This window comes from Cherax quadricarinatus, chromosome 65 (assembly GCF_038502225.1).
Source record: "Cherax quadricarinatus isolate ZL_2023a chromosome 65, ASM3850222v1, whole genome shotgun sequence".
Taxonomy (NCBI): Eukaryota; Metazoa; Arthropoda; class Malacostraca; order Decapoda; family Parastacidae; genus Cherax; species Cherax quadricarinatus.
In genome coordinates, this window is record NC_091356.1 from 5612407 (window position 1) to 5626219 (window position 13813).

The following is a 13813-nucleotide window of genomic DNA, read 5'->3' on the forward strand; positions in this document are numbered from 1 at the left end:
AACAAGCTATTTTATTAACGACGTGTAGAGCTGTATCAAGTCGCGATCGAAACATAGCTTGTTGTGCAACACTTTTTTTTGGCTTACTACTGTCTGCAGTGCGTTAATTAGATCCTAAAGGAACCTGGGTATTAGTCGCCTCTTGTGAGTCTTACCTGTCTTGGCTAAAATGATACTTGTGCACCTAATACGACATTTTTATTAATGTGGCAAAGTTTCGTTCTCCAGGAGCTTTGTCGAGCCGTTAACGCAACGATTTGGCAAAGCTCCTGGAGGGCGAAACGTTGCCACAATAAAAATGTCGCATTAGTTGCACACGTGTCCTTCTAAGATATTGACGGTAATTCTACCAACATTATTAGTCTTACCCGTGATTCATCTGTGAACCGTTTCTGGAGCTTTCGTTCTCTTGCAGCAGCCCGGTCTAGGACAGTCCTGTTGATCACCTGGCTGTTGCTGTTGTGGACAGCACCCTGGGACGCACCATAATAATAATAATAATAATAATAATAATAATAATAATAATCTTTATTTCTACAAGCACATGATACAACTTACAGAGACCTAGCTGACATCAATGACATACTATACAGAAAGTCCCTGGTTATGCAGAAAATTTCGGGCAATTTAGGCTAATCTTGTCCCCCAGGATGCCACCGATATCAGTCGGCTAACACCCAGGAACCTACTTGCTGCTAGGTTAACAGGAGCAGCAGGTGCAAGGAAACACGCCTGTTTTCATCCGTACCGGGAATCAAACCATGAACACTCAATGTGTGAGCTAAGTACGCTACCAACCGAGCTGCTTGGCTTGGGTTAAAAACCCCTTAGAGTGAAATTAACCAGAATTAAGGCTCTCTTTAAGCCAATCCTGTATGATGAAACACGACTGCTCGCTATTGGTGTAACTAATTAAAAGACGACACGTGTTAATAAGTGCTCTACTTACTGCTATCTGCTGGCGGTGATATTCCCGATAAGATAAAGCCCAGTTTTTTCGATCCCGCCTGTTTGAAGACAGCCTTCAACACCTGTCTGAAGACAGCCTTCAACACCTGTCTGAAGACAGCCTTCAACACCTGTCTGAAGACAGCCTTCAACACCTGTCTGAAGACAGCCTTCAACACCTGTCTGAAGACAGCCTTCAACACCTGTCTGAAGACAGCCTTCAACACCTGTCTGAAGACAGCCTTCAAAACCTGTCTGAAGACAACCTTCAACACCTGTCTGAAGACAGCCTTCAACACCTGTCTGAAGACAGCCTTCAACACCTGTCTGAAGACAGCCTTCAAAACCTGTCTGAAGACAACATTCAACACCTGTCTGAAGACAACATTCAACACCTGTCTGAAGACAGCCTTCAACACCTGTCTGAAGACAGCCTTCAACACCTGTCTGAAGACAGCCTTCAACACCTGTCTGAAGACAGCCTTCAAAACCTGTCTGAAGACAACATTCAACACCTGTCTGAAGACAACCTTCAACACCTGTCTGAAGACAACCTTCAACACCTGTCTGAAGACAACCTTCAACACATGTCTGAAGACAACATTCAACACCTGTCTGAAGACAACCTTCAACACATGTCTGAAGACAACATTCAACACCTGTCTGAAGACAACATTCAACACATGTCTGAAGACAACATTCAACACCTGTCTGAAGACAACATTCAACACATGTCTGAAGACAACATTCAACACCTGTCTGAAGACAACATTCAACACCTGTCTGAAGACAGCCTTCAACACCTGTCTGAAGACAGCCTTCAACACCTGTCTGAAGACAGCCTTCAACACCTGTCTGAAGACAGCCTTCAAAACCTGTCTGAAGACAACATTCAACACCTGTCTGAAGACAACATTCAACACCTGTCTGAAGACAACATTCAACACCTGTCTGAAGACAACATTCAACACCTGTCTGAAGACAACATTCAACACCTGTCTGAAGACAGCCTTCAACACCTGTCTGAAGACAGCCTTCAACACCTGTCTGAAGACAGCCTTCAACACCTGTCTGAAGACAACATTCAACACCTGTCTGAAGACAACATTCAACACCTGTCTGAAGACAACATTCAACACCTGTCTGAAGACAACCTTCAACACCTGTCTGAAGACAACCTTCAACACCTGTCTGAAGACAACCTTCAACACCTGTCTGAAGACAACCTTCAACATGTGTCTGAAGACAACCTTCAACACCTGTCTGAAGACAACCTTCAACACCTGTCTGAAGACAACCTTCAACACCTGTCTGAAGACAACCTTCAACACCTGTCTGAAGACAACCTTCAACACCTGTCTGAAAACAACCTTCAACACCTGTCTGAAGACAACCTTCAACACCTGTCTGAAGACAACATTCAACACCTGTCTGAAAACAATATCCAACACCTGTCTGAAGACAACATTCAACACCTGTCTGAAGACAACCTTCAACACCTGTCTGAAGACAACATTCAACACCTGTCTGAAGACAACATTCAACACCTGTCTGAAGACAGCATTCAACACCTGTCTGAAGACAACCTTCAACACCTGTCTGAAGACAACATTCAACACCTGTCTGAAGACAACATTCAACACCTGTCTGAAGACAACATTCAACACCTGTCTGAAGACAACATTCAACACATGTCTGAAGACAACATTCAACACCTGTCTGAAGACAACATTCAACACCTGTCTGAAGACAACATTCAACACCTGTCTGAAGACAACATTCAACACATGTCTGAAGACAACATTCAACACCTGTCTGAAGACAACATTCAACACCTGTCTGAAGACAACATTCAACACCTGTCTGAAGACAACATTCAACACCTGTCTGAAGACAACATTCAACACATGTCTGAAGACAACCTTCAACACCTGTCTGAAGACAACATTCAACACCTGTCTGAAGACAACATTCAACACCTGTCTGAAGACAACATTCAACACCTGTCTGAAGACAACATTCAACACCTGTCTGAAGACAACATTCAACACCTGTCTGAAGACAACATTCAACACATGTCTGAAGACAACATTCAACACCTGTCTGAAGACAACATTCAACACCTGTCTGAAGACAACATTCAACACCTGTCTGAAGACAACATTCAACACATGTCTGAAGACAACATTCAACACCTGTCTGAAGACAACATTCAACACCTGTCTGAAGACAACATTCAACACATGTCTGAAGACAACATTCAACACATGTCTGAAGACAACATTCAACACCTGTCTGAAGACAACATTCAACACCTGTCTGAAGACAACATTCAACACTAGTCTCTACTCTAAAACATATCCTGGTAACTTTGCTGGTGTGACTATAAAAATCTGAGTTTATTTACGGTAGTCATCATACACCGTGAGCTCCAATCTCTCCAGAGGGTACTATACCATTGTCTTACCTTATGCTCATACCATTGACGAGTTTCGAGTCTTTCTACTCCCGGAGCCCGGCCATGGGCCAGGCTCTTTAAACATTTAAACTTTCAATTAAAACGTAAACCGGTAATTCCAAACAATTCTTCAATTACAATCCTGCAATCACGAACGTATACTTGCAAATAAATATATCACCCTGTTCACTTTAACTACTGAGTGATTATTTGCACGTGAAATTTAAAACCAAATTTATAATACAAAAAATGTGAACTTGTAATTAAAACTGAATATCAATTAATATAAAAAAATGAAAGAGAAAGGTCCAGAGGAAAATTATACTAATATATTTTAATCATTGTAATGCCAAAAAATATATTCCAACTAGGTGTGTGTACACACGACTAAAGATGTACACACGAACTAGAAAAGGTACACACGACTAAACAAGAGGTTTACAGGATAAGAGATAGAAACGACTAAACAAGGTACACACGATGAAAAAAAAGATTGAAACGACTAAACAAAGGTATACACGATGAAAAAAAAGTAGAAACGACTAAACAAAGGCATACACAATGAACAAAAGATAGAAACGACAAAACAAGGGTACACACAATGAACAAAAGATAGAAACGACAAAACAAGGGTACACACAATGAACAAAAGGTAGAATAAACAAAGGTACACACAATGAACAAAAGGTAGAATAAACAAAGGTACACACAATGAACAAAAGGTAGAATAAACAAAGGTACACACGATGAACAAAAGGTAGAAATGACCAAAGTTCACAGTATAAAAGAAACTGAAACACGTCTATGTTTTCATCTTTTTAAACCAGGACATGAGAAGTTTTTAGGGCACATGACTAGTGGATTGACTAGTTTAAAAAAAAATCCTATAACCGCATTGTGATGATACACTGTTCTACATTATTATTTGGTCTAAAGCTTAACAAGAGAGTTATTAAGGCTGCATGATACCTGTACACCACCAGTCAAGGATACTGTAATCTTTAAAATAAGGAATGAAGAAAACTTCCAACATATATACACTGATATATAACTCTCTGTATATATATATATATATATATATATATATATATATATATATATATATATATATATATATATATATATATCCTTTTCAACCTGCTCTATATGATATTGTAGAACGGCAAGAATTACATTTAGCTACGCACTTATCACGAAGGAAGGTTCATACATTTTATTATTAGATGCACTGGTACCTTTTACCCAACCTTGAATACTTACATCAAGTCTGGAGTTTTTTATACATTGGCATTTTTAAAAACTCCACTTCTGTTAGTATTAAAGTGTTTAAAAGTTATCAGCGAAATTTGCCAGCCTGAGCTGGGAGACCTCAGTAAGGCGATAAGGATATCGTCAAACATTCCATTTTGGGTTCGGTAGTTACGGCAGCTTTAAAAGTTTCCTTCTATCAGAGTTGGAGTTATTAACTTACCTTAAGCTCGTCAACTCTCAGAACAGCCTATTACATACAAGGGCAGTGTGAATGATAATGTTATCAAGGGCAACAAACTACATGCTTACCGGGAAATATGAATATCTGAAACAGTAACGGTTGACTATAGTAACTGTGACCCGAGGGTTATTCTACCCCCGCAGTCCGGACCCAGGACAGACTTCCTTGTTGACTAACTGGGTAACCAGGCACTTGAAAAGGATGGTGATTCAGGTTCCTGTAAATTTGTACCTTTGTTCCGAAATGTAGTAAAATCCTACATGGGAGGCAGCCTAGAAACAACGAATTTCTTTCCTGCGAGATAAGGGCGGGGAAAGCTAGGTAGCGTGCAGCCTCTCTCTTGAGAGAAAGTAGCAGCCGGAGGATAAAGCCTCTACCAATTCTTGTGCCGAACACACGGATTTAGCGCTATACTTAACTATAATAATCTTGCAAGGCAGCAGAGGCTGAAGAATTCCATGCACAGTAAAAGTGGAATTCACTCACACCTTGGGAATGCACCATCACCACCACCTTGAATCGGCTGCCTCTTCCTGCTTTCACCTTCCCCCCATCCCTGCCCCATGCACTCTACGACCTGTGGACAAGCACCGAGCGAGGCAACATCTCTCTAGCATCGACCCAGTCTGCTGGGCCCTGGCATTTCAGCAGTCTTCACCAGCTGTCAGCGGTCTTACTCTTATACGCAAGGTAAATTTTCTCGTGGTATCCCTCTTAGCCCCAACTTCAAGGACAGCCCCACGGCAGCTATTTCCTGCCTCGACTCGCATTTAGAACAAGTTCTCATGTCAGTAATGTATCAGTAACGTGTCAGTAATGTAGTCCAGTGGATGAGCAGGGAGCCCTGTCATGGGCATAGTTGATGGGTTCTCCCAGTATGACGGAAAGTAATAGTCACTTGTAGTTCTGCTGTTTACTGTAGGAATATGTGGATACAGAGAAGAGACACAGTGACGTATGTTCACGGGGTGTCCCGTGTTTTGGTATGCAACACTCTCCTCTCACACTGAGTGTCCGTGGTTCAATCCCCGGCCGAGAGGAAAACGTTGGGTATGTTTCCTTACACCTGCTGTCCCTGCTCACTTGGGTATTAGCCTACTGGTGTGGGTGGCATCCTGGGAACAAGATTGAAGGACCACAATGGAAATAAGACAGTCAGTCCTCGACGCATTGACTTTCTTAAGAGAGTTATCCTGGGTGGCTAACCCTCCGGTTTAAAAACCGAAACAAATCTTATCTTGTGTTACAGCCTAAGGCTCCAGGATTTGAACTAACTGAGGGCTGTGCCCTTGAGCGCTGAAGTCCAACTGTCGTGAGTCACACTTGAATCATACTCGAATATTGGTTACCAGACATAACTTCCAAAGGCAACTCAACACAAGCGTTCCCTACTACTGCACTGTACTACATTACTGATACATTAATAATAATAATAATAATAATAATAATAATAATAATAATAATAATAATAATAATAAAAATACTATCTTTATTTTTACAAGTATGTGAACAAGGTTTACAGGCCTAGCTGACATCAATGAGTACATACTACTATATTGAAAGCCGCTTGTTATGCAGAGCATTTCGGGCAAATTAGGTCAGTTTTGTCCCAGGATGCGACCCACACCAATCGACTAACACCTAGGTACCCATTTTACTGATGGAGAACATAGACAACCGGTGTAAAGAAACACGCCCAATGTTTCTATCCTTGCCGGGAATCGAAACCGGACCCTCGCCGTGTGAAGCGAGAGCTTTAGCCATCAGGCCACGGGGACACTGACATTAAAAGCATATAAACATCAGAGAATTTTTATTATATTCATGGAGAAGCGCAAAATCTACAGGAACTGTAAATCGACTGGGGCATTGGAGGTAATCAGGTTTGATGAGATGCAGGTTAGGGTAGAAAAGATTCGTCATGGAACATGACACGTGCTTCCTGATGCGTGTCTTAGTCATATGATAATCCGCCACTGGAGCTTTAGGTCGTCAGACCTTCCGCTGGCTTACCAGTCCACCCCTTTTAACTGATATTTTGTTATCTGGGGTAATCATTAGAGGAAGGAGAGTAGCTTCAACAGCATCAAAATATCCCTTTTTGATGGGTGTGTGAAGGAAAACGAAGGGTCTGTGGGAGGTAATCAGGTTTAATCCGAGTAAGAGAGAGGCTGGCTAAATTCCTTGGATGAAGAGCCCTCCCCCAGCAGGAGAGTAGGGTGAGAGCGTTGATTGACTTACCGACGCCAGCCGTTCATGGGTCTGGCAGCAAGGTCCTCCCGGGAGAGCCCCCACAGGCCAGCAGACGCCAGTATGTAGGCTATCAACAGGCACATAATGATGCCCAACACCCGCACTGGCACCACGAAGATCGACATGAACACCAGCTGAAACAAGAAATAATTATGTATCAACACAGGTCTTAGTAACAACACTTCGGTCACCACCATCCGAAATGTTAAGATCAATAATACCACACATTATTATAATCATGGGGAGCGCTAAACCCGTAGGATTATACAGCGCATGTGGGAGGAGGATGGAAGGTATTCAGGCTCAATTCAGGGAACCAGAGCACAGATTCAATTCCCTAGATCAAGAGCCCCTCACCAGCGTCAAGGAATCTCCCTTGATGGGATAATACCACACAGAATTAAAGCTTTGATATAACGGACCCTTATGTAATGGATTCTCGGGAAATGACAAAATATATGGCCGGATAAATATTCGATATGCTTCCCATATAACGGACCAAAATCCACTACATCGATATATTGTCTATTAACTGTAATATGCGTGTCCGGTAGGCTGTCTTCTTGATGAATTCATTGTCTTGCATGCCAACCCTTGGAACTTGTACAGTTTATGCAATACAATAACTATATTGGTCAACCTCAGTAGTCAGTGTGAATAGAGGCAGCAAGGCGGAGATCCGGTGCAGCAAGGAGGATCCACTGGTCGAGACGCATGCTTACTGCTGAACAGGAACTGTTAGTCTCCAGAGTGACAGTAGTGAGACAGGCAAGCTCCATGTTGGGTGTTGCAGCAACGAACATATCTTTATACACCTTTTAATAATAATAATAACGTGTATATATATATATATATATATATATATATATATATATATATATATATATATATATATATATATATATATATATAACATACACACACACACACACACACACACAGCATACACTATTCTTAGGTGGATCATGAAAATTCTATGAGGGGTCGTCAAGTGTCCACTCACAGCACTGCACAATAGATACATTACCTAACTCTCTTGGCTCCTTACATGAAAGTATCCGAAATCCTAGGAAGCTACTGTGTGACGATCCTTTGATTTTTTTTAATGAAGTGAGAAACCTGCCAACACATCTTATGTATTTTATTTTTACGATGTAGAATAAATGACCTCTTTCAAGTGACCATAAGCTCCAAGCGGGAGCCTGTATTGAGATTATTTCCCATTTCGCCCGCCAAACATCGTATCGTACCATATGTGATTCGGCGGTGGAGGGCCCGGCCAGAAAAAAAAAAAACTATGCATTTCATACACTGCTTGATCCGAGAAAGATATCTCTGTATTGCATAACCCTAACCTCATATATCTCGATGTGACAGGAATAATGCAGAGTGCGGCATAACTTTCTAATGCAACTAAATATATTAGCATTGAAGATTTGAAGAAGCGTTCACAAGTAATCACGTGGAAACTCAATGGCATCCGAAAAGACCCGAGTCTGATTCCTAGGCGGGTTCTAAATGTTTGAGAAAGTTACCTTACACATGCAGTCAATGTTCACCTAGCAGTAAAATTGACTTCCAGGGTTCGCTGACTATTATAGGTCGCATCCTAGGAGGTAGAGGGACAAGGAAAGGCAGTCACTGTGGTCTTGTTGAGTTTTCCCTGGCTTTACACACACACACAATATATTAGTTTTAAGACGAGATATGATAAAGCTTATGGAGCAGGGAGAGAGAGGACCTAGTAGCGACCAGTGAAGAGGCGGAGCCAGGAGCTGAGTATCGATCCCTGCAACCAAAAGCGCTGAGGTTTGCAACAAGACTAGTCCCGGAGCTAAGGGGTATGTCTCTCGAGGAGATTACCTGGAGAGAGTTCCGGGGGTCAACGCCCCCGCGGCCCGGTCTGTGACCAGGCCTCCTTAGGTCAGTGTCCCAGGATGCGATCCACACCAGTCGACTAACACCCAGGTACCCATTTTACTGATGGGGAACATAGACAACAGGTGGAAAGAAACACGTCCAATGTTTCTACTCTGGCTGGGAATCGAACCCAGGCCCTCACCGTGTGAAGCGAGAGCGTTAACCACCAGGCCACCAGAGAGGTTAAGGAAAATCGACCTGCCGACACTGGAAGACAGGAGAGATAGGGGGATATGATAACGACATGTAAAATACTGAGAGGAATCGAGGTGGACAGAGACAGGTTGTTCCAGAGATGGGACACAGCAACAAGGGGTCACAGTTGGAAGCTGAAGATTCAGACGAATCACAGGCATGTTAGAAAGTGTTACTTCAGTCACAGAGTTGTCAGGAAGTGGAACAGCCTGGGAAGTGATGTAGTGGAGGCAGGATCCATACATAACTTTAAGAAGAGGTATGATAAAGCTCATGAAGCAGGAAGAATGATCTAGTAGCGACCAGTGAAAAGGCGGGACAAGGAGCTGTGACTCGACACCTTCAACCAGAACTAGGTGAGTACACACACACACACACACACACACTAATATATATATATATAAACTTTTTAGCCAAAAAAAGCAGGAAGCGACGGACAGAAGGGAATTCGTGTTGGGCTCTGAGGTGTAGCTGGCCTCAGTGCGTACAGGTTTGATGGGTTCACTGTCACCAAGACACTTTCGTGCTCGGCCCTGGCTTCATTCCCTGATTCAACCGTCGCAAGGAAAGCACAGAACTACACTGAGTGTGTTTAAACATAAATATTTTAGCCGCTGTCAAACACTGTTGTGTTATCCACTGTCATCTATTTGTGGTTTTAGTCAAAGATTATCTTTCCCACGACCTGTTCTGAGACCATGCCTTGTAGGTTGGAAAAGAAATATTACAAAATTAAGATCTACATTAAAAAACACATATAAAAGTAAAGGTGTATTTATACTGAGTGTAAATAAAAACCTGTAATATTATTATATTCACGGTAAAGAGCTGAACTTGCTAGTGCCATACAGCGCCTGTGGAATTTGAGGTAATCAGATATGATCTAAGGAAAGGGAAGGTAGCTTTATACCCTTGTCTTTGTGATGTGAGAGTAAGACACATGTGCAACATCTGGGTATCTTTATTGTAGACGTTTCGCCATCCAGTGGCTTTATCAATACAAATTCCAGGACATAACTTGAAGACAGTAGAACTATGTACAGAAGATGAGGTAATCAGTCCCTCAACCTAGGAGTAGGTGCGAACAGCACCATAGTCGTGGAGATTCTGAAGCAGAAGAAAGAATCCTGGCGCTTATATAGTAACGTCAGGTGAAGCAGACGAGGGCAAATTCACTGGTGGGCGGGATTCCCCAGTGGAAGTAGGTCCTTCCCAAAGAGATGGGTTAGTTGTAGTAGTAGTTGTCATAGTTGTGAAGGTTATGTACATGTCCTCAGAATTAAGAATCCATGATGTTGCAGTGTTTGACAAGTTGTGTACGAATGGTATATAATACCGACAAGATGAGAGTAAGACACATGTGCAACATGTGTCTTACTCTCATCTTGTCGGTATTATATACCATTCGTACACAACTTGTCAGACACTGCAACATCATGGATTCTTAATTCTGAGGACATGTACATAACCTTCACAACTATGACAACTACTTCTACAACTAACCCATCTCTTTGGGAAGGACCTACTTCCACTGGGGAATCCCGCCCACCAGTGAATTTGCCCTCGTCTGCTTCACCTGACGTTACTATATAAGCGCCAGGATTCTTTCTTCTGCTTCAGAATCTCCACGACTATGGTGCTGTTCGCACCTACTCCTAGGTTGAGGGACTGATTACCTCATCTTCTGTACATAGTTCTACTGTCTTCAAGTTATGTCCTGGAATTTGTATTGATAAAGCCACTGGATGGCGAAACGTCTACAATAAAGATACCCAGATGTTGCACATGTGTCTTACTCTCATCTTGTCGGTATTATATACCATTCGTACACATCTTTGTGATGTGAATGGTTTGTATGATGTAATGGATACCCTTGTCTCACAAGCCCTTCTCTGGTATGAAAATCCCCTCAAGGAAGGTTCCTTGATGTTGGTGAGGGGCTCTTGATTTAGGGAATTGGATCTGTGCTCCAGTTCCCCGAATTAAGCCTGAATGCCTTCCACATCCCCCCCCCCCCAGGCGTTGTATAATCCTCCGGGTTTAGCGCTTCCCCCTTGATTATAATAATAATAATAATAATAATAATAATAATAATAATAATAATAATAATAATAATAATAATAATGGTATGAAAATGCCTCCCTTGAAAGAATTACTTTCACTCAAATGTTTAGAAAACTAAAACGCAATGCTAAAATAATTAAACTGCACAAGAAATTAAAGAATTTCACAAGTACAATGAAGTTACGCGAACATGAAAACAAATATCGTTTCATGTCACTAAAAGTGATTCTTGTAACAAACATTTTCGCGCTGTTGTTGAGGTACGAGGAGGTAAAGAATAGTCTCATTGAAAAGTAGAGTGAAGAAAAGACACGTTCGCTGAACAAGCTTTTATTGGGACAGTGTTACGCTCTACAAAGAGCGAAACGTTGTCCCAATAAAATCTTGTTCTATACCGAGTCGTCGGTACAGACGGCAATACACCATTTGTATCCGAAAAAAATGGAAAGTAGGCGGCTATTCAGATTATTAACCAGAAGGGTTAGTCCCAGGTTAACCTAAGAAAGTCTGGCTGATTTCCATTGTGGTCCTTTAGCCCCTCTTTCCTGGAATACAACCCACAACAGTCGACTAACACCCAAGTAGTACCTACTTACTACTAGGTGAACAGGGGCCAACAAATGGAAGGAAATATGCCCAACGTTTCCGGTAGCCCCAGGATCGAGCACGGATCCTTCGGTTTTAAGAAAGGATTACATGTGAGCAATGAGAGAACTCAAACATCAAAAAACCACGACTCTTCAATCTACTATCAGCAAAGTTAAGAAATATCGGAGGAACAAATGTAGAAGTGTCTACTTTTGAATTCTACAAGTTAGTACCTTATGTAAATGGTCAGCCGGGCTGTGTGAAACTGCTTCCAGGCTGACTGAATAATTGCTCACCAAAAATATGACTTCCGACACTAGAAGAATTCGGGAGACTTATCATATTTAAATACAATTTCCATTAACGTCCGAGTTTCATGTTTATAGCTTAGAATGATAAATATTTTATGACTATACGATTACTGACATCTTCCTACATGTGAACCCAAGATGTCATCCCACCTCCTCTGGCTGACTGTGAACCCACCACCTATTACTTCACTTCCACTGCCCATGAACCCACCACATGTTACACTTCTTTGTCTGTGAACCGAAGATGTCACACTGCCTGCCTGTGAACCCCCCCACGTGCCGTTCCACCTCACCTGCCTGTGAACCCCCACCTGTCCCTCCACCTCACCTGCCTGTGAACCCTCACATGTCACTCTCCCTCACATGCCTGTAAACCACCACCTGTTCCTCCACCTCACCTGCCGGTGAACCCCCACCTGTCCCTCCACCTCACCTGCCTGTGAACCCTCACATGTCACTCTCCCTCACCTGCATGTGAACCCACCGCCATTCACCCGTCTGCAATAAATATATTCATAGCGAACAGCTAAACACGTAGGGTCACAATTGCAACAAGAGAACGAGAGGTTATCAGGTTCGAGCCAAAGATAAGGCATTTCACTTCTCTGAATGAAAAGCATCAAGACGCTTCCTTCACCGGTTAACAACCCGAGACATCAAAAGAATCGTATCACAAGACAAGAAATAAAACAACAATGGATTGGCACAAAACAACAAAACCACCACCATCCAGCAGGGTCACCATCTGGAGAAGACCCGGGCCGGAAGTACCGGCGAATCAACAAGAAGAACAACCACCATCCAGTGAGGTACCATCCACCTATCATACAAGTATGAAGCAGAAACCTGTTAAACATTTCCTCTCTCTTTACTTTCTCTCATGAGCGACTAAAATGGCAGGTATATCATACAAGGTTTTGCACTGTTTAACTTCAGTTAGCTTCAACCAGTTTCTTAATACCTGATATTATTATATTTCCTTTTGAATTTAGAAGGCCTCATCAAAACCGGTCCTTGGAGACAATGATCACCTTGAGCTTTTAACAGACGTATAAACCACAACACATATAAGGCTGAATTATAAATTTGTTTACAAAGCACAAATTTCAGCCCAATAATAGAGCTTTCCATATACAAGCAAATCAGCACGATACCAGATTTTGAGTTGAATTTGCCTGCATGACACGAAGCATAAATTACTGGGTGTTTAAATCGGTACTTAAAGCCACAGCACGGAGGATGATATCAGCCTTGGTTGTGGTTGAGAAGATTACAGTGCTGCACTGATGGACAGAATACTATACAGACTCCCTGCTTCAACAAGCTGTTTGTATTCCCTTTATTCCTGTTTTTCCCTTGTACACTTCAATCATATTCCAACAACTCTCCAACTCTACGTTTTTCGAGAGTGAACCGTCAGGCTATCTTCGCAGGAAAGAATTCTCATATATGGGATCAACTTCATCCTTCTCTGTATATTAGAACGTTACATCTACATCTGCCACGTTTCCGATCACAACATCAAACAATCCATGTCATCCTGTATATTCCCTCGTTTATGTCGTATATGTAAGTTGTGAACAC

The 13813-nt window shown here is 42.1% G+C and overlaps 1 protein-coding gene and 1 long non-coding RNA gene across 3 annotated transcripts in view; one reads left to right on the forward strand and one right to left on the reverse strand.

Moving 5' to 3' along the window:
- LPCAT (lysophosphatidylcholine acyltransferase) overlaps window positions 1-13813 on the reverse strand; it is a 165999-nt gene that overhangs the window by 139356 nt on the left and 12830 nt on the right. For both annotated transcript variants that reach the window (XM_053793771.2, XM_070098902.1), the window contains exon 2: window positions 7140-7285. In XM_053793771.2, coding sequence (XP_053649746.2) covers window positions 7140-7285 — 146 coding nt within the window. The remainder of the gene's footprint in view (window positions 1-7139; window positions 7286-13813) is intronic.
- The window catches only part of LOC138854638 (uncharacterized), a 111905-nt gene that overhangs the window by 43905 nt on the left and 54187 nt on the right, over window positions 1-13813 (forward strand). The gene's annotated exons all lie outside the window — the stretch shown is intronic.